The 20010-nt window shown below is 42.8% G+C and overlaps 1 protein-coding gene across 1 annotated transcript; it reads left to right on the forward strand.

Annotated features, from left to right (window-relative positions):
* The first annotated feature begins 1072 nt into the window (after positions 1-1072).
* WRAP73 (WD repeat containing, antisense to TP73) lies at positions 1073-19291 on the forward strand. The gene is made up of 12 exons (XM_056543548.1): positions 1073-1325; positions 2366-2518; positions 4942-5058; positions 7919-7991; positions 9993-10096; positions 13028-13114; positions 13236-13370; positions 13531-13608; positions 13959-14064; positions 15271-15396; positions 16543-16734; positions 18806-19291. Exons 1-12 carry the CDS (start codon positions 1257-1259, stop codon positions 18916-18918), a joined length of 1353 nt encoding a protein of 450 aa, XP_056399523.1. The 5' UTR covers positions 1073-1256; the 3' UTR covers positions 18919-19291.
* The last annotated feature ends 719 nt before the right edge of the window (positions 19292-20010 follow it).

A 20010-nucleotide genomic window follows, 5' to 3' on the forward strand; every position in this document is an offset into this window, starting at 1 on the left:
GCAAAAATTTTAACATATATAGATATATGTATATCTAATTCACTATCCGAACAAGGAATATATGCTTTTTTTACTTTCACTAAGGTCCCTAAAGTTTTTATAGGTTCATCGGTCTCGAGGGCACTGCATGTGCCGCCATATAGTGCCTCCATTCTCTCCCCTTGAAACAATGCTGCTAGAGGAGAATAGCGCTTTATGGTGAAATATATGATACAGTTCATCACCGGGGGGATAGTTGATCACGGGGGGGGGGGGGGTCCCACCTGATAGAGGATAAGTAGTTGATCACGGGGGTCCAACCAATAGGGCCCCCAGTGATCACTGGGATGGGTCCCGGTGCTCAGTGAGGAGCGTGTGCTGCAGCTGGCATGCGCTCCATTAAGTTCCACGAGTGTGCCATAAAGACCAGAGTACAGCTCTCGGGCATCATCGGCGCCCCCATGATTGGACCACGTGCCGTCTACAGGTAGATGTCCCTGTGATCAGCTACTTATCCTCTATTATGTACATAGGGGATAGATTTATTTTTGCCGGAGTACTCCTTAAATAGAACTGAGCTGCAATATCACATAAAACCTGAGTACAGGAGTGGGGCTATTTTTGAAGAAATCAGCTGTGATTCTATTCCTGCATAGCCCCTTTTAGAGCTGAACCCCAATACTTTGAACTTTTTTCCATGTGCTTCATCATTTAGACCAGGGCTTCCTAAGCAGTGTGCCTAGTGTGAACACAGCCTCATATTCCATTGTCCAGGTGAATTGTTACACCGGGAAAGAGCCCGGGCCCCGTTCCCGCCTGCCTTCCCTCCTCTGGACTGAGGGGGAGGGGGGAAACACCACTCTGGTGCGTCATAGCTTCAGTTTACTAGGGCGTGGCCCCGCCTCCTGTAGAAGTCTACCACTATCCACGCCCACATTTATATTAATATGTAACTAACACACGCCCATAACGTCCGCTGTTTATAGTTAGTTAAAACCCCGCCCCCTCCGTTGCGTCATAGCTTCAGTCTACAAGCGCGTAACCCCGCCTCCTGTAGAAGTCTACCGCTATCCACGCCCACTTTTCTGTAACCGAACTCACGCGCCGTGAAGCCACGCGCCCACAGCGTCCGCTGTTTATAGTCACTTAAACCACGCCTCCTCTACGTAATTCGACGCTTGCTAAACGTCCTTTCCGCAGCCGCTGACGTCACCACGCTCCGCCCACCGCTGGAGACATGGACCTGGCGGCCGCCGTGTAACTGAACGGGAAGCGCCATGAATTTCTCCGAGGTGTTCAAGCTCTCCAGCCAGCTCTGCAGGTTTTCTCCCAACGGGAAGTATCTGGTGAGTGCTGGGCCCCCTCCACATGCGGTGGGACTACAAGTCCCAGCATGCACTGCAGGAAATATACTTCTGTGGTGTCACAGGTGCCTGGGGGCTGCAGAGGGTCACTTATGAGCTCGTGTTGCATGAAGTATATAAATAAGTTGATGGGAGTTGTAGTTCAGGATGATGGGAGTTGTAGTTCATCTACTGATCACATAGATGACCTAGTGCAGTGGTATGCAACTTGTGGCTCTCCAGCTGTTGCTAAACTACAACTCCCAGCATGCCCGGACAGCCGTTGGCTGTCCGGGCATGCTGGGAGTTGTAGTTTTGCAACAGCTGGAGGTCCACAGTTTGGTGACCACTGAACTAGACTGATGATCTTTAACTTGAGATCCTCCAGCTGTTGCAAAATTACAACTCCCATCATGCCCTGGTATCCCCAAGCTGTCAGGGCATGCTGGCAGTTGTAGTGCGACAGGCTTGAGTGATGTAAAATAATGCAGCTCTGTAATATACTGTACACTCTTGCTGTCAGTGAATGGGAACGTCTTCAACATGCAACCCTATATCTATTGCAGAATTACAACTCCCATCATGCCCTGGCACTTGCTGGCTTTTAGGACCTGCTGGGAGTTGTAGTTTTGCAACAGGTTGGTGAAAAGGGCTCTTTTGGGTCATGCTGAGAGTTGTCGTTTTACAAAAGATGGAGGGCCACAGGCTGGCGATAGGGCTCCAGGGGCATGCTGGGAGTTGTAGTTTAGCAACAGATGGAAAGTCACAGGTTGGGGATGTTGCTCTTGTGGGCACGCTGGGAGTTGTACTTTGTAACAGATGGAGACCCACACTTTTGGGATTGGTTCTCGTGGGCATGCTGGGGGTTGTAGTTTTGCAACAGATGGAGAACTACAAGTTAGGGATGGGGCTTGGAACAGCTGTAGAGACACAGGCTGGGGATCACACTCCTACACTACTGTAGCAGACCCTCAGCTGTGAGTAGTATTCGCTCAGATGAGTACGGATGGGGGTGGCGGTGATTCATGTTCTCTCGTCCTCAGGCCTCCTGTGTGCAGTACCGTCTGGTGATCCGGGATGTCGGCACCTTACAGATTCTTCAGCTCTACACCTGCCTGGACCAGATCCAGCACGTCGAGTGGTCGGCCGACTCCATGTTTGTCCTGTGCGCCATGTACAAGAGGGGGATCGTCCAGGTAATGTGGGGGAGGGGCACAAACTGTGGCTGACGCAGTCTATACACGATCAACAATTATCATCCTGCGCCCGTACACTAACAGGCAGAGGGATAGGGGATTTGGTGCTCTTTTTGGGTGAAAGAAGCTCCTTTAAATTTTTAATATTGAGGATAGATATATATATATAGATAGATATATAAAATCTATCCTCAATATTAAAAATATCCCTAGTGTGTGTGTGTGTGTGTGTGTGTGTGTGTGTGTATATATATATATATATATATATATATATATATATATATATATATATATATATATATATAATATGAAAAATTGAGGGAACCGGCACTGTACAATGGGACTTAAAGTCCAGAACGGGTGCTCAGCCTTCGCAGGTTCAAACTCCAAACCCTTCTTAAACAACTCCAAAAAAGGAATGCGGCACTCCAATGGCAAAAAAAAGGTGTATTTATTCACCCATCAGGTCAAATGCCTGACCTGATTGGTGAATAAATACACCTTTTTTTTGCCATTGGAGTGCCGCATTCCTTTTTTGGAGAGATATATATATATATCAAAAGGGGTGAAAATTTAGGCTGTGCTTGGCCAAAACCCAAAATGCATTACCCCACCCACTTTTTATTTTTGCAGAACTTCTGACCTCTATAACTTTATTTTTCCGATGTTTGAGGGCTTATTTTTGCGCCGTGATCTGTAGTTTGTATTGGTCCCCTTCTTGTTCTGATTTTTTTTATACTCTTTAATTAATTTTTTTCTGATAAATCTATATTTTTGGACTTTGGTGTTTTTTTTTATTTTTTTTATTTTTTTTTTTGCTGTCTACAAGGGTGGGGGCCCTGCTGTCTACAAGGGTGGGGCCCTGCTGTCTACAAGGGTGGGGGCCCTGCTGTCTACAAGGGTGGGGGCCCTGCTGTCTACAAGGGTGGGGGCCCTGCTGTCTACAAGGGTGGGGGCCCTGCTGTCTACAAGGGTGGGGGCCCTGCTGTCTACAAGGGTGGGGGCCCTGCTGTCTACAAGGGTGGGGGCCCTGCTGTCTACAAGGGTGGGGGCCCTGCTGTCTACAAGGGTGGGGGCCCTGCTGTCTACAAGGGTGGGGGCCCTGCTGTCTACAAGGGTGGGGGCCCTGCTGTCTAAAGGGGTCTGTAAAAGCAATGGTCTGCAGTCTGCACATACACATGTGTATAGGAGTGCTATATAAAAAAAAAGTAAAAAAAAAAAAAGTAAATTAGCTCCCCTTTTCCTATTGCTATACAAAAAAAGTAAAATATTTTTTTTCTTTTACATATTTGATACTACCGTATGGCTAAGTGTCTGAACTATTAAAATATTAGTGAATCCTTAACCTTTTTTAATTTTTTTTTACTTTTTATAGTTCAGACAGTTACCCATGCGGCAGTATCAAATTTACACTGGTTTCTGTACAGGATCATTAATAATGATAACAACCGGCGTAAACGTAAACATTTTTTTTTAATAAAATTGCTGCTGTTTGGTCACATCACATGCTAGAAACTTTTAATATGGCCATTGTACGTAGTTTTTCAAGTAGAATCAGCTGAACCCCCCCCCCCCCTTTTTTTGTCATTTTGACATTTTTTCCGATTAATCGATAAAACAATCGGCAACTAATCGATTATTAAAATAATCGTTAGCTGCAGCCCTAGTTTACGCCATTCACCGTATGGGATCATTAAAGGGGTATTCCAGAAAAAAAAAAAAATTATCAACTGGCTTCAGAAAGTTAAACAGATTAGTAAATTACTTCTATCAAAAAATCTTAATCCTTCCAATAATTATCAGCTGCTGAAGTTGAGTTGTTCTTTTCTGTCTGGCAACAGTGCTCTCTGCTGACACCTCTGTCTGTCTCGGGAACTGCACAGAGTAGAAGAGGTTTGCTATGGGGATTTGCTTCTACTCTGGACAGTTCCCGAGACACGTGTCATCAGAGAGCACTTAGACAGAAAAGAACAACTCAGCAGCTCATAAGTATTGAAAGGATTAAGATTTTAAGATTTTTTTTTAATAGAAGTAATTTACAAATCTGTTTAACTTTGGAACCAGTTGAGATATATCTGTCTATCTCAATTATTCTGGATAACCCTTTTTAATTCTAGGCATCAGGGGTATCTCTAAACCAATTAGATATACTGTCTGTGCCTGGACTGGAGGAAATACTGTTCAAGATGTCACTTTAGCTTAGTGATCCGGAACATTCTGCAGAAAATAACTGTGGTTCTGGGAGCGAGTGTCTGTGCTCAATGTGGACTTCGCTCCTGGGATTTTTGATTGACACCACTGAATACATGTAGAATATAGGAATAAGGCTCTTCCAGGTCCTGTAGCCCACCCCGGTACTGATTTCTTGCTTCTAAGGTCTTGTAGTCCGCCCCGCATTGATTTCCCCCTTTGTTTCCCCCCAGGTCTGGTCTCTGGAGCAGCCGGACTGGCACTGCAAGATCGACGAAGGTTCGGCGGGGCTGGTGTCCTCCTGCTGGAGTCCTGACGGACGTCACATTCTCAACACCACAGAGTTCCATGTAAGTTCGGGCTCCTGCAAGACAAGAGGACAGGGAAATACTTTGGGGAAGTACAGGGCATTCTCCAAAACCAAAATAGGTGGAGTATGTCATAAATGGTCCTATCACCCACACATTGGGGTACTGGGGGAGAGGTGGCATTAAAGGGGTACTCCGTGGAATTTTTTTTTTTTTTTAATCAGCTGGTGCCAGAAAGTTAAACAGATTTGTCGATGACTTCTATTAAAAATCTTAATCCTTCCAGTACTTATCAGCTGCTGTATGCTCCACAGGAGGTTCTTTTCTTTTTAAATTTCCTTTCTGTCTGACCACAGTGCTCTCTGCTGACACCTCTGTCCATTTTAGGAACTGTCCAGAGAAGGAGAGGTTTGCTATGGGGAGTTTCTCCTACTCCGGACAATTCCTGACATGGACAGAGGTGTCAGCAGAGAGCTCTGTGGTCAGACAAAAAGGAAATTCAAAAAGAACTTCCTCTGGAGCATACAGCAGCTAATAAGTACTGAAAGGATTAAGATTTTTAAATAGAAGTAATTTACAAATCTGTTTAACTTTCTGGCACCAGTTGATTAAAAAAAAAAAAAATGTTTTCAAGCAGAGTACCCCTTTTGAATAGGCAAGTGTGTCCCAACTAGGGTGCCTCCAGCAGTTGCAAAACTACAAGTCCCAGCATGCCCAGACAGCCTTCTGTTAGTTGTAGTTTTGCAACAGCTGGAGGCACCCTGGTTGGGAAACACTGCAACAGGTCCTTGTATTATTGAGCTTTGCAAAGTTTGTTCCAAGACTTTGCAATATTGAATCAGTTTGGTTGCTATGGGCAACGGCTCCTCTTTTCCTGCGCTCAGGTTTGGATAAATCTCCTTATTTTACGGTAAGCGTTTACTGTCGGTCACGGACGCGACACGATTCAATTATTCCCCCTGATCTTCTTCTTTCCCTGGCTGTAATAGACATGTTCTGCCGTCACCTCAGATGACCCAGGAGGACATTACTAGAATAGTGGAGGCGGGTGATGACAACGTGTCACTCATTGCTCCAGGACTGTGAGTCTGCGCCAATCTCCGGGCGTCAGTATCCGAGCCGCCTTAGTAACCTGACAGATTTATATCCCACACCGGATATCACACTGGGGGCCGGCGTTAATGGCCGACATGCGGCGATTGCCGCGGCCGGCTATTAACTCTTTAGATCTACTTTGACAGCGGCGTCTAAAGGTCCCTGTATCCTGACCCTGGTGGTCCAGTGGGGTGGATATCCCCCCTCCCCCCCCTGCAGTGCGAGCGCAGGGGGGCGATCCACTACTGAGGTAGCCTGAGGGCTTACCTCTCCTCCTGCGGCTCCGGGGCTCTGAATGATACAGGCTTTATCAATCGAGCGCAGAGCACGCAGATCATTGTGGTTTTATGAAACCACGACGATCTGTATGAGGAATCTAATGATTCCTCCTAAAAGTCCCCTAAGGAGACTAAAAGTTAAAAAAAAAAAAAAAGTTTAAAAACACACACATTAACCCCTTCCTTGTTAAAAGTTTTAATCACCCCCTTTTCCCAAATTCCATATTAAAAATTTGTAACCATAATAAAAATACACATATATGGTATCGCCGCGTGCGTAAATGTCCGAACTATAAAAATACATAATTAATTAAACCGCACGGTCAATGACGTACACGCAAAAAAACTCCAAACTCCAAAATAGCGTATTTTTGGTCACTTTTCATACCATAAAAAAAGGAATAAAAAGCGATCAAGAAGTCCAATCAAAATAAAATGGTACTGATTAAAACTTCAGATCACGGCGCAAAAAATTAGCCCTCAAACCACCCTGTAGGCGGAAAAATAAAAAAGTTATAGGGGTCAGAAGATGACGATTTTAAATGTATAAATTTTCCTGCATGTAGTTATGATTTTTTCCAGAAGCACGACAAAATTAAACCTATATAAGTAGGGTATCATTTTAATCGTATGGACCTACAGAATAAAGCCCTCATATGGATTTTTAGGTGCAAAATTTAAAGGGTTATGATTTTTAAAAGGTAAGGAGGAAAAAACGAAAGTGTAAAAACAGAAAAATGCTTGGTCCTTAAGGGGTTAAATCCCCTGGACGTATATAATGTAGCTTATTCATTCCGCTCTTTTACCTGTTGTCCGTAGTGACTACACATCCGATGACCGCGATAACCAGTCACTGACCACATCAGAAGTTCTGATAGTAATAGTGGCTCTTTTACGTGTACACACAATTTTTAATTTTTTCCCTATAGTAAATCCTACAGCTGTTTTAGGCTCCATTTGTATCACGTTTGGGGCATACAGCAGCCGGACCCTTCGGGGGAAATTTTAAAGCAGTCTCCTGTCGTATCCCACTGATTTCAGTGAAGTGACCAGAGTCGACTAGAGATTCCGGGTGGGCTCTTTTTCCCAACTTATCGTTTTTTTTTTGTTTTTTTTCTTCAACTGTGGGTAAATAAACCGATCAGAGTCACTAGACGACTGTGGTCACCTTATTGAAAAGAATGGGGTACGGCAGGGATGCAGCTTCCATATATGCCCAAGATGTGGTGTGAACCCACCCTTAGGGTACGTTCACACATGCAGATTACCTGCGGATTTGCCGCTGCGTATCTGCTGCAGAAAATCTGCAGCGGATTTTGCTACCATTGGCTTCAATGGGTCAGCAGAAAATTCGCAATAGAGACAGATTTTCTAATTTTTCTTCGGACCCATTGAAGTCAATGGTAGCAAAATCCGCTGCGGCTTTTCCTGACATCGCTGCCGCTTCATTGTAGTGATCTGTGCCGACCGCATCGGTTTGTATGTGCACTGCATTTGATATTTCATTATTTGTGTTTTTTAATTCACAGCTCCGAATAACTTTATGGTCACTTAGTGCGAAATCTGTGTCATACATCAAGTATCCAAAAGCGTGTCAAAAGGGTAAGCCAGCCGTAAGAAGACCCGACTATACATGGTCTGCTTAGAGCAGGGTTCCCCAACCGGGGTGCCTCCATCTGTTGCAAAACTACAACTTCCAGCATGCCCAGACAGCCAAAGGCTGTCTGGGCCTACTGGGAGTTGTAGTTTTGCAACAGATAGTTTTGCCCCTACCCCCCCCCCCCCCCCCCCAGTGGGGAAACACTGATGTAGAGCATTTAAGTCACTTAAATAACCTTTTGTAGTGTCGCACAGGCATTTCTAAAGGTATTAGACCAATCAGGGTCCCAGTCCTGAGACCCCCTCTGATCATTAAGTATAACCTGATGATTATATTCTGTGCTGATTTATATTGATTACCAAAGTAGTGGTGGTGGTGGGGGGGGGGGGGGTAGCGATGCCTGGTGGACCACTGTGGCCCTTTGACCACAGGACCCATCTCTTTTCCCGCCATTACGGCTCAGCCCATTAAAGTGAATGGGCTTTGTGTGTTTGAACTGCAATGGTACCCCATTATTCTACAGATAAGTAGGGATCCTGAGTATGGAGCGCCATGAATATCTATAAACCCTATCACTTCCGTCACTCCTACCCCTTGACATGCTCTATGCTGATTTATATTGATTAGCACTGTGGTGGTTGTGCCGCTCCTCCCCCTTTATGCACTGTGGCGGTTGTGCCTCTCCTCCCCCTTGACGCACTCTGGCGGTTGTGCCTCTCCTCCCCCTTGACGCACTCTGGCGGTTGTGCCTCTCCTCCCCCTTGACGCACTCTGGCGGTTGTGCCGCTCCTCCCCCTTTATGCACTGTGGCGGGTGTGCCGCTCCTCCCCCTTTATGCACTGTGGCGGTTGTGCCGCTCCTCCCCCTTGACGCACTCTGGCGGTTGTGCCGCTCCTCCCCCTTTATGCACTGTGGCGGTTGTGCCGCTCCTCCCCCTTTATGCACTGTGGCGGTTGTGCCGCTCCTCCCCCTTGACGCACTCTGGCGGTTGTGCCTTTCCTCCCCCCTTGACGCACTCTGGCGGTTGTGCCGCTCCTCCCCCCTTGACGCACTCTGGCGGTTGTGCCGCTCCTCCCCCCTTGACGCACTCTGGCGGTTGTGCCGCTCCTCCCCCCTTGACGCACTCTGGCGGTTGTGCCGCTCCTCCCCCCTTGACGCACTCTGGCGGTTGTGCCGCTCCTCCCCCCTTGACGCACTCTGGCCGTTGTGCCGCTCCTCCCCCCTGACGCACTCTGGCGGTTGTGCCGCTCCTCCCCCCTGACGCACTCTGGCGGTTGTGCCGCTCCTCCCCCCTGACGCACTCTGGCGGTTGTGCCGCTCCTCCCCCCTGACGCACTCTGGCGGTTGTGCCGCTCCTCCCCCCTGACGCACTCTGGCGGTTGTGCCGCTCCTCCCCCCTGACGCACTCTGGCGGTTGTGCCGCTCCTCCCCCTTGACGTACAAATTATAATCCGTTTACAGTTTTAAAAATTATGTCCGGTTGCATCCGTTTAAAAAAAAAAAAATCATAAGTTTTTACCTTTTCACTCCATTACGAATAAAGTTTCTCTTGTTTGATAGACATTCCAATAAAAAAACTGTGCAAAGTTAAAAACCGTATGGTGAAAACCAGATGGAACCGTACGCACATCTGTACTGTTCCCATTGACTCCCGTGTTAAAAAAAAACCAAAACAAAAACCTATACGTATCAATACGGTTTTTCACCCGGACAAAAAACCGTGATAGGCTATGGTTTTTGGTACAGGAAAAAAAACTGACCAAACCTTACAGGATGCAAAACGGACACAACCTGATGCATCTTTTGGCATAAGGTTTTCAATGGAGAGTCAGTGCATACGGTTTTCAGTACGGTTTTCAAATTGAAAATGTTTATGGGAACTGTATTGCAAAAACGTGGTGTGAACCCGACCTAAGTAAGATTTATAAATTTGATGTGTTTTAACTTTTTTTTCTATCATTATGAACGAGGAAGCCAATGTTAACCACAGAGTGTTCCCGCAGGGGTGGCCTTCACCAGCGATGGGCGGCACATGGCTCTGGCAGAGAGACGGGACTGCAAAGATTACATCAGCATATTCGTGTGCAACGACTGGCGCCTCCTGCGGGTGAGATTACTGTAATGATTGCGCTGATTCGAGATCCGCATGTGACTTGGAGAAATTCCGTGGTCCGCTCGCTTTAGTAGCATACCACAGAGTGGCCGGGAGTTTGAACGTGTGTCCTGCCGCCGCAACAATGTTAGATACCATTTAAAGGACAACTGTAGTGCAAGACTTTTATATATTCCTGTGCCCGGGCCTCAAAAATAAACAAAATAAACTTTAACATACCTTCCTATGTGCCCTCGTTGGTCCGGCACAGGCCCTCACGGTCCAGCGGTGCTAACCTCATTCAATTTCCTGGGGACGGGGATGCTGCAGAGCTGTCGGCGTATCACGGGCCACAGCGATGTTCAGCCCCGGCCGGTGATAGGCTGAGCCCACTGTCATGTAAGGAGCTCTGGCCGGCTTCTTACATGACAGTGGGCTCAGCTGGACCGTGAGGGCCTGTGCCGGACCAATGGGGGCACGTAGGAAGGTATGTTAAAGTTTATTTTGTTTGTTTTTGAGGCCCGGGCACGGGAATGTATAAGTCTTGCACTACAGTTGTCCTTTTCAGCTATTGCATTTATTCCCAAGCCCCTCCCCCAAACTCCAAATAGGGGCATAATGAGAGCTGTGAGCATATAAAGCTTCACATGTCACAGCGTGTTATGCTAGGATAGGACAAACACTATGACAGTATTATAGTAATATTCTTGTATGTAGGAGCAGTATTATAGTAGTTATATTCTTGTATATAGGAGCAGTATTATAGTAGTTATATTCTTGTATATAGGGGGCAGTATTATAGTTGTTATATTCTTGTATATAGGGGGCAGTATTATAGTAGTTATATTCTTGTATATAGGAGCAGTATTATAGTAGTTATATTCTTGTATATAGGAGCAGTATTATAGTAGTTATATTCTTGTATATAGGAGCAGTATTATAGTAGTTTTATTCTTGTATATAGGGGGCAGTATTATAGTTGTTATATTCTTGTATATAGGGGGCAGTATTATAGTAGTTATATTCTTGTATATAGGAGCAGTATTATAGTAGTTATATTCTTGTATATAGGAGCAGTATTATAGTAGTTTTATTCTTGTATATAGGAGACAGTATTATAGTAGTTATATTCTTGTATATAGGAGCAGTATTATAGTAGTTTTATTCTTGTATATAGGAGACAGTATTATAGTAGTTATATTCTTGTATATAGGAGCAGTATTATAGTAGTTATAGTCTTGTATATAGGAGCAGTATTATAGTAGTTATAGTCTTGTATATAGGAGCAGTATTATAGTAGTTATATTCTTGTATATAGGAGCAGTATTATAGTAGTTATATTCTTGTATATAGGAGCAGTATTATAGTAGTTATAGTCTTGTATATAGGAGCAGTATTATAGTAGTTATATTCTTGTATATAGGAGCAGTATTATAGTAGTTATATTCTTGTATATAGGAGCAGTATTATAGTAGTTATATTCTTGTATATAGGGAGCAGTATTATAGTAGTTATATTCTTGTATATAGGGAGCAGTATTATAGTAGTTATATTATTGTATATAGGGAGCAGTATTATAGTAGTTATATTCTTGTATATAGGGAGCAGTATTATAGTAGTTATATTCTTGTATATAGGGAGCAGTATTATAGTAGTTATATTATTGTATATAGGAGGCAGTATTATAGTAGTTATATCCTTGTATATAGGAGGCAGTATTATAGTAGTTATATTCTTGTATATAGGAGCAGTATTATAGTAGTTATATTCTTGTATATAGGAGCAGTATTATAGTAGTTATATTCTTGTATATAGGAGCAGTATTATAGTAGTTATATTCTTGTATATAGGAGCTGTATTATAGTAGTTATATTCTTGTATATAGGAGCAGTATTATAGTAGTTATATTCTTGTATATAGGAGCAGTATTATAGTAGTTATATTCTTGTATATAGGAGCAGTATTATAGTAGTTATATTCTTGTATATAGGAGCAGTATTATAGTAGTTATATTCTTGTATATAGGAGCAGTATTATAGTAGTTATATTCTTGTAGATAGAGGGCAGTATTATAGTAGTTATATTCTTGTAGATAGAGGGCAGTATTATAGTAGTTATATTCTTGTAGATAGGAGCAGTATTATAGTAGTTATATTCTTGTATATAGGAGGCAGTATTATAGTAGTTATATTCTTGTATATAGGAGGCAGTATTATAGTAGTTATATTTTTGTACATAAAGGGCAATATTATAGTGGTTATATTCTTGTATATAGGAGCAGTATTATAGTGGTTATATTCTTGTATATAGGAGCAGTATTATAGTGGTTATATTCTTGTATATAGGAGGCAGTATTATAGTAGTTATATTCTTGTATATAGGAGCAGTATTATAGTAGTTATATTCTTGTATATAGGAGGCAGTATTATAGTGGTTATATTCTTGTATATAGGAGCAGTATTATAGTGGTTATATTCTTGTATATAGGAGCAGTATTATAGTAGTTATATTCTTGTATATAGGAGGCAGTATTATAGTATATTCTTGTACATAGAGGGCAATATTATAGTAGTTATATTCTTGTATATAGGAGCAGTATTATAGTAGTTATACTCTTGTATATAGGAGGCAGTATTATAGTGGTTATATTCTTGTATATAGGAGCAGTATTATAGTAGTTATACTCTTGTATATAGGAGGCAGTATTATAGTGGTTATATTCTTGTATATAGGAGCAGTATTATAGTAGTTATACTCTTGTATATAGGAGGCAGTATTATAGTAGTTATATTCTTGTATATAGGAGCAGTATTATAATAGTTATATTCTTGTATATAGGAGCAGTATTATAGTAGTTATACTCTTGTATATAGGAGGCAGTATTATAGTAGATATATTTTTGGATATATGGTTATAGCTTATAACTTCGTCTTGGTTTTATTCCAGCATTTCGAGACGGACACCCAGGACCTGACGGGTATAGATTGGGCCCCCAATGGCTGTGTGCTGGCTGTATGGGACACTTGTCTGGAGGTATGCGGGCTGTATCCTGAGTCACTCTCCGGTCCTCTGATCTACTGGACCGTCATTTTAGTCAGCGTTGTGCCTGTAGAAGGTGTATATACCATCTAGTAATGAATGTTTTCTCTATCAGTATAAGGTGTTGCTGTACTCACTAGACGGACGTTTGCTGTCCAGTTACTCCGCCTACGAATGGTCGCTGGGCATCAAGTCGGTTGTGTGGAGTCCCAGCAGTCAGTTTCTGGCAGTCGGCAGCTATGATGAGAAGGCAAGTGAAGCTGCTATTACAGGCTTATATGTCTATGTCGGTGTTTCCCAGCCAGTGTGCCTCCAGCTGTTGCAAAACTACAACTCCCAGCATGCACGGACAGCCAAAGGCTTTTCTGCATATATGCTTATTATCTTTTTATTGTTTATTCTTCTTTTAGGTTCGGATCCTCAACCATGTGACATGGAAACCAATCAAAGAACTTCTGCATCCAGCTACCATCTCCAACCCAAAGACAGTAAGCTCTGAAAATCTATTATATATATATATCTCCAAAAAAGGAAAGCGGCACTCCAATGGCAGAAAAAAGGTGTATTTATTCACCCATCAAGTCAAGTGCGACGTTTCAGCCTCACAATGAAGCCTTTCTCAAGCCTATATATAGATATATAGATATAGATATATAGATATAGATATATAGATATAGATATATAGAGAGAGAGGGAGATATAGATTTATTATCATTATGATTATCATTTTAAATACAAACAAAAAAAAAATTTAAAAAAATTAAATATATATATGTTAATTTCTTTATTTAGTTATTTTAAATAATTTTTCCCTTTTGTGTACGTGTTTTTCTTTTAGGTGGTTTACCGAGAAGTGGACAAATGCCAAAGTATAGAACCGAGTCAGCTCACTTTTCCTCCTCCACGGAGGACCCCCAATAGTCTGTTCAGTGTCCACAGTAAATGTAAGCGGGGACCCAATTGTGTAATTTCTAACAGAATGTTACATTTACCTGTATTCTTCCTGTTCTTCTTAGAAATCACTTCTGTAAAATAGTGAGTACAGCTCTGCGGTATAATGTAGGATATAACTCAGGATCAGTACAGGATAAGTAATGTAATGTATGTACACAGTGACCCCACCAGCAGAATAGTGAGTACAGCTCTGGAGTATAATACAGGATATAACTCAGGATCAGTACAGGATAAGTAATGTAATGTATGTATACAGTGACCTCACCAGCAGAATAGTGAGTACAGCTCTGGAGTATAATACAGGATATAACTCAGGATCAGTACAGGATAAGTAATGTAATGTATGTACACAGTGACCTCACCAGAAGAATAGTGAGTACAGCTCTGGAGTATAATACAGGATATAACTCAGGATCAGTACAGGATAAGTAATGTAATGTATGTATACAGTGACCTCACCAGCAGAATAGGGAGTACAGCTCTGGAGTATAATACAGGATATAACTCAGGATCAGTACAGGATAAGTAATGTAATGTATGTACACAGTGACCTCACCAGCAGAATAGTGAGTATAGCTCTGGAGTATAATATAGGATATAACTCAGGATCAGTACAGGATAAGTAATGTATGTATACAGTGACCTCATCAGCAGAATAATGAGTACAGCTCTGGAGTATAATACAGGATATAACTCAGGATCAGTACAGGATATGTAATGTATGTATAGAGTGACCCCACCAGCAGAATAGTGAGTACAGCTCTGGAGTATAATACAGGATATAACTCAGGATCAGTACAGGATATGTAATGTATGTACACAGTGACCTCACCAGCAGAATAGTGAGTGCAGCTCTGGAGTATAATACAGGATATAACTCAGGATCAGTACAGGATAAGTAATGTGATGTATGTACACAGTGACCTCACCAGCAGAATAGCGAGTACAGCTCTGGAGTATAATACAGGATATAACTCAGGATCAGTACAGGATAAGTAATGTTGTGTATGTACACAGTGACCTCACCAGCAGAATAGCGAGTACAGCTCTGGAGTATAATACAGGATATAACACAGGATCAGTACAGGATAAGTAATGTAATGTATGTAGAGAGTGACCCCACCAGCAGAATAGTGAGTACAGCTTCAGCTAAAGTCGGTGCCCGCCGGGTTATATCACTGACTCTCTGTCCCCAGATGAACTTGTGGAGTTGCCCGTTACATTACGCACAATAAAACCGGACACCGACCGAGCAAATCCAGAACTTGGCATCGGGATGCAGGCCTTCAGTGCTGACAATCGATACTTGGCCACCAAAAATGGTACAAAGAAATATATATATATATATTATTTTTTATGTATGGTGTTAAGCTAAGCTGTAGTTTTTCTTTAGAAAGATCTGCAGTATCCTGGTTACCAAATTCTCACCCATTCAGATGAATCAGTACAGCAGTGTTTCCCAACTAGTGCGCCTTTAGCTGTTGCAAAATTACAATTCCCAGCATGCCCCGGCATGCTGGGATTTGTAGTTTTGCAACAGCTGGAGGCGCACAGGTTTGGAAACACTGCTGTAGAGGGGAGAATCTTCTGACTTCCATATGTTCTAATTGTATTCATCTTTTCATAGCGCCAACATAGTCTGCAGCACTGTATAGAGCTGGGAGGGGAGGGGGTCTGGGAGTTAGCAGGAGGGATCTAATAGGAGATGATGTAGTTCACAAAAAGTCAGCTGACCCAGGACAGACCACTTCCTCTGTGAGTCAGACTTGTGATCACGTGACCCAGTTACAGTGCGGCTGTGCTGGAATAAAACAGATTTGTGTACATGAGATGGCAGAGTGATTCTTTATAGTAACTTATAAACTTCCAAAACATTTCATTATACAGTGATACGATGATTAAAGGGGTACTCCCCTGGAAAACATTTCATTATACAGGGATACGATGATTAAAGGGGTACTCCCTTGGAAAACATTTCATTATACAGTGATACGATGATTAAAGGGGTACTCCCCTGGAAAACATTTCATTATACAGGGATACGATGATTAAAGGGGTACTCCCTTGGAAAACATTTCATTATACAGTGATACGATGATTAAAGGGGTACTCCCCTGGAAAACATTTCATTATACAGGGATACGATGATTAAAGGGGTACTCCCTTGGAAAACATTTCATTATACAGTGATACGATGATTAAAGGGGTACTCCCCTGGAAAACATTTCATTATACAGGGATACGATGATTAAAGGGGTACTCCCCTGGAAAACATTTAATTATACAGTGACCTCATGATTAAAGAATAAATAAATAAGAATAAAATGAATAAAAATCCATGGATCCAACTTTAACCCCTTTAAAACTAGGGAGACCCTTTTAACCCAAAACTGTCCGATTTATATGGAGGCATTGAGTGTCTGGAGGGTCAGAACTTACCTATTTTTCTGCTGACCGATGTCTCGTAGATAACATGCCGTGCTGTGTGTGGATCTGGGACATACAGAAGATGAGGCTGTCCGTGGTGCTGGAGCAGACCTCGCCCGTCCGCGCTTTCCATTGGGACCCTCTTCAGTCAAGGCTCGCCATTTGCACTGGAAATAGCAGAGTGTTTTTATGGTCTCCAACCGGCTGCGTCTCTGTACACGTCCCTGTGGAAGGTGAGAGCCCCCCCCCCCCCCCAATGATAACACATGCCCCCCTCATTCCAAGGCCGCGCTCCCTCATTCCATGGCCACCCCTGATTTTTGCCCTATTGGGTTCCTCCCTCCACTGTGGCTCCGCTGAATATGCTATAGGGCACTGGGAGGAAGTGACATCATCAAGTGAAATATCACTTCATCCCAGCAAAATATAAATTATATATTATCCTTGCCTTGTAATCAAGATTGTTTTAAATTTGGGCATTAAAGGTGTACTCCAGTGTAAAACATAATATAAATATATATAATTTTTTTATTTTATTATTTTTTTTTAATTTTAAATCAACTGGTGCCAGAAATGTAAACAGATTTGTAAATTACTTCTGTAAAAAAAAATCTTTACCCTTCCAGTAATTTTTAGCAGCTCTATGCCACAGAGGAAATTCTTTTCTCTTTGAATTTCTTTTTTGTTTTGACCACAGTGCTCTCTACTGACACCTCTGCCTGTGTCAGGAACTGTCCAGAGCAGCATAGGTTTGCAAAGGGGATTTTCTCCTGCTCTGGATATTTCCTGATACGGGCATCAGGTGTCAGCAAAGAGCACTGTAGCATACAGCTGCTAAAAAGTACTGGAAGGGTAGAGATTTTTTTTTTACAAATCTGTTAAACTTTCTGGCACTTGATTAAAAAAAAAAAAAAAAAAAAGTTTTCCATCGGAGTACTCCTTTAAGGTTAGCATATGGTATGGTGTATACATATTGTTTTATTAAGTATTCAGTATTTGCTTGATTAGAAGACTAGTACTGTTTTGTTTAATATATAGTAGTTTTTTTTCTTTTTTTTTTTTTTTATTATAAAAAAAAAACTACTATATTTATTTGTTTTATGTATTCATTTTTTATTGGGTGTTTTTTCTCCTGAAAAAATAAACAAAACAATAGTACTAGTCTTATAATAGAGAAAATACCGTAATGAAAAGTTACATTTCCATTGCAATCTATTGTTCCCTGTTGGCAGCCCAGTTTAGAGATGAGCGAACTTACAGTAAATTCGATTTGTCACGAACCTCTCGGCTCAGCAGTTGATGACTTATCCTGCATAAATTAGTTCAGCTTTCAGGTGCTCCCGTGGGCTGGAAAAGGTGGATACATTCCTAGGAAAGAGTCTCCTAGGACTGTATCCACCTTTTCCAGCCCACGGGAGCACCTGAAAGCTGAACTCATTTATGCAGGTTAAGTAATCAACTGCCGAGCCGAGAAGTTCGTGACGAATCGAATTTACTGTAAGTTCGCTCATCTCTAGCTCAGTTGTAGTCCGGGATGGGCTGACTATTTTGCCTGTACAATAGGGTGGTGGACACTCGGACATGTTTGTTTATAACACCCCCCTGATCCCTTGTTCCTCCAGGATTTAAGCCAGTGTTTCCTAAAGCAGTGTCCCGCTGTTGCAAAACTACAACTACCAGCATGCCGGGAGAAGTAGTTTTGCAACAGCTGGAGGCACACCGCTTGGGGAAACACTCATCTAAGCATGGTCAGGTGTGTCAGGCAGCCACTTACCCTATGGCAATTAAAGGGGTTATCCAGGCAAAAAATTTTTATATATCAACTGGCTCCAGAAAGTTAAACAGATTCGTAAATTACTTCTATTAAAAAATCTTAATCCTTTCAGTACTTATGAGCTGCTGAAGTTGAGTTGTTCTTTTCTGTCTAAGTGCTCTCTGATGACACGTGTCCCGGGAACTGTCCAGAGTAGAAGCAAATCCCCATAGCAAACCTCTTCTACTCTGTGCAGTTCCCGAGACAAGCAGAGATGTCAGCAGAGAGCACTGTTGCCAGGCAGAAAAGAACAACTCAACTTCAGCAGCTGATAATTATTGGAAGGATTAAGATTTTTTAATAGAAGTAATTTACAAATCTGTTTAACTTTCTGGAGCAAGTTGATATATAAAAACATTTTTTTTTTCCTGGATAACCCCTTTAACCTACATTCTCCGTGCATAATGTCAATCTGTCAGTATCAATTTTCCTCTGACGGCAGCCATCTTTGTTTTTACTGACCCTATAAATGTTCTCCTGTCTCTTCCCAGGTACCTTCAATGTGCTGTCTCTGGCCTGGCACCCGCTGGGAGAAGACTCTCTGCTGCTCATGAGTAAGGATCATCTCTGCATTTGTTACTTGGAAGCAGAGGAGGAACGCTGACCTCACCAGAGGAGGACCTGTTTACATGGTGGTCTTATACCCCTCCCCCCATAATGGGGTCACTACAGACCGGAGGTGTCTGGGGGCCACGGACGGTCAGGCTCGCTGCTGGACACTGGGCGATCTTGTCTTATGCCGTCTTGGTCTCCGTGTTATTTAATACAAGATAATCTCTTATTTGTAGCTGTGTACGGACCATAAATTGGGGAGCGATGGTAGAGGATCCAGGTCCGGTAGTACTTGTAGTCCGCCGGGTCCCGCTCACGGGCGCCCAGTATTGTGTGTTAATAGATTGTACATTGTGATGTATATACATGTAGAGAAGTAATTTATATCGATCAATAAATCCTTTTATTTTCAATTAGAGAGACTGGTAATTGTGGTGCCGAGCAATGAACATGGACACGAACTGCGGTAAACATGAGAGTTAGGCGTAACGGCTGAACCTCTGAGATAATAGAGGCCGGACTCCTCTAAACCTCTGAGATAAGAGGCCGGACTCCTCTAAACCTCTGAGATAATAGAGGCTGGACCCCTCGAAACCTCTGAGATAATAGAGGCTGGACTCCTCTGAACCTCTGAGATGATAGAAGCAGGACCCCTCTAAACCTGAGATAATAGAGGCTGGACTCCTCTGAACCTCTGAGATAATAGAGGCTGGACTCCTCTACACCTCTGAGATAAGAGGCCGGACTCCTCTAAACCTCTGAGATAATAGAGGCTGGACCCCTCTGAACCTCTGAGATAATAGAGGCTGGACTCCTCTGAACCTCTGAGATAATAGAGGCTGGACTCCTCTGAACCTCTGAGATAATAGAGGCTGGACTCCTCTGAACCTCTGAGATAATAGAGGCTGGACTCCTCTACACCTCTGAGATAAGAGGCCGGACTCCTCTAAACCTCTGAGATAATAGAGGCTGGACCCCTCTGAACCTCTGAGATAATAGAGGCTGGACTCCTCTGAACCTCTGAGATAATAGAGGCTGGACTCCTCTGAACCTCTGAGATAATAGAGGCCGGACCCCTCTAAACCTCTGAGATAATAGAGGCCGGACCCCTCTAAACCTCTGAGATAATAGAGGCCGGACCCCT

This window comes from Hyla sarda, chromosome 10 (assembly GCF_029499605.1).
Source record: "Hyla sarda isolate aHylSar1 chromosome 10, aHylSar1.hap1, whole genome shotgun sequence".
NCBI lineage: Eukaryota > Metazoa > Chordata > Amphibia > Anura > Hylidae > Hyla > Hyla sarda.

Coding starts and splice junctions, on each gene's coding strand:
- WRAP73 (XM_056543548.1), top strand. CDS start 1,257: ATGAATTTCTCCGAGGTGTTCAAGCTCTCCAGCCAGCTCTGCAGGTTT. Junction 15,397..16,542: donor ATACTTGGCCACCAAAAATG/GTACAAAGAAAT, acceptor GATGTCTCGTAG/ATAACATGCCGTGCTGTGTG. Junction 16,735..18,805: donor TGTACACGTCCCTGTGGAAG/GTGAGAGCCCCC, acceptor GTCTCTTCCCAG/GTACCTTCAATGTGCTGTCT.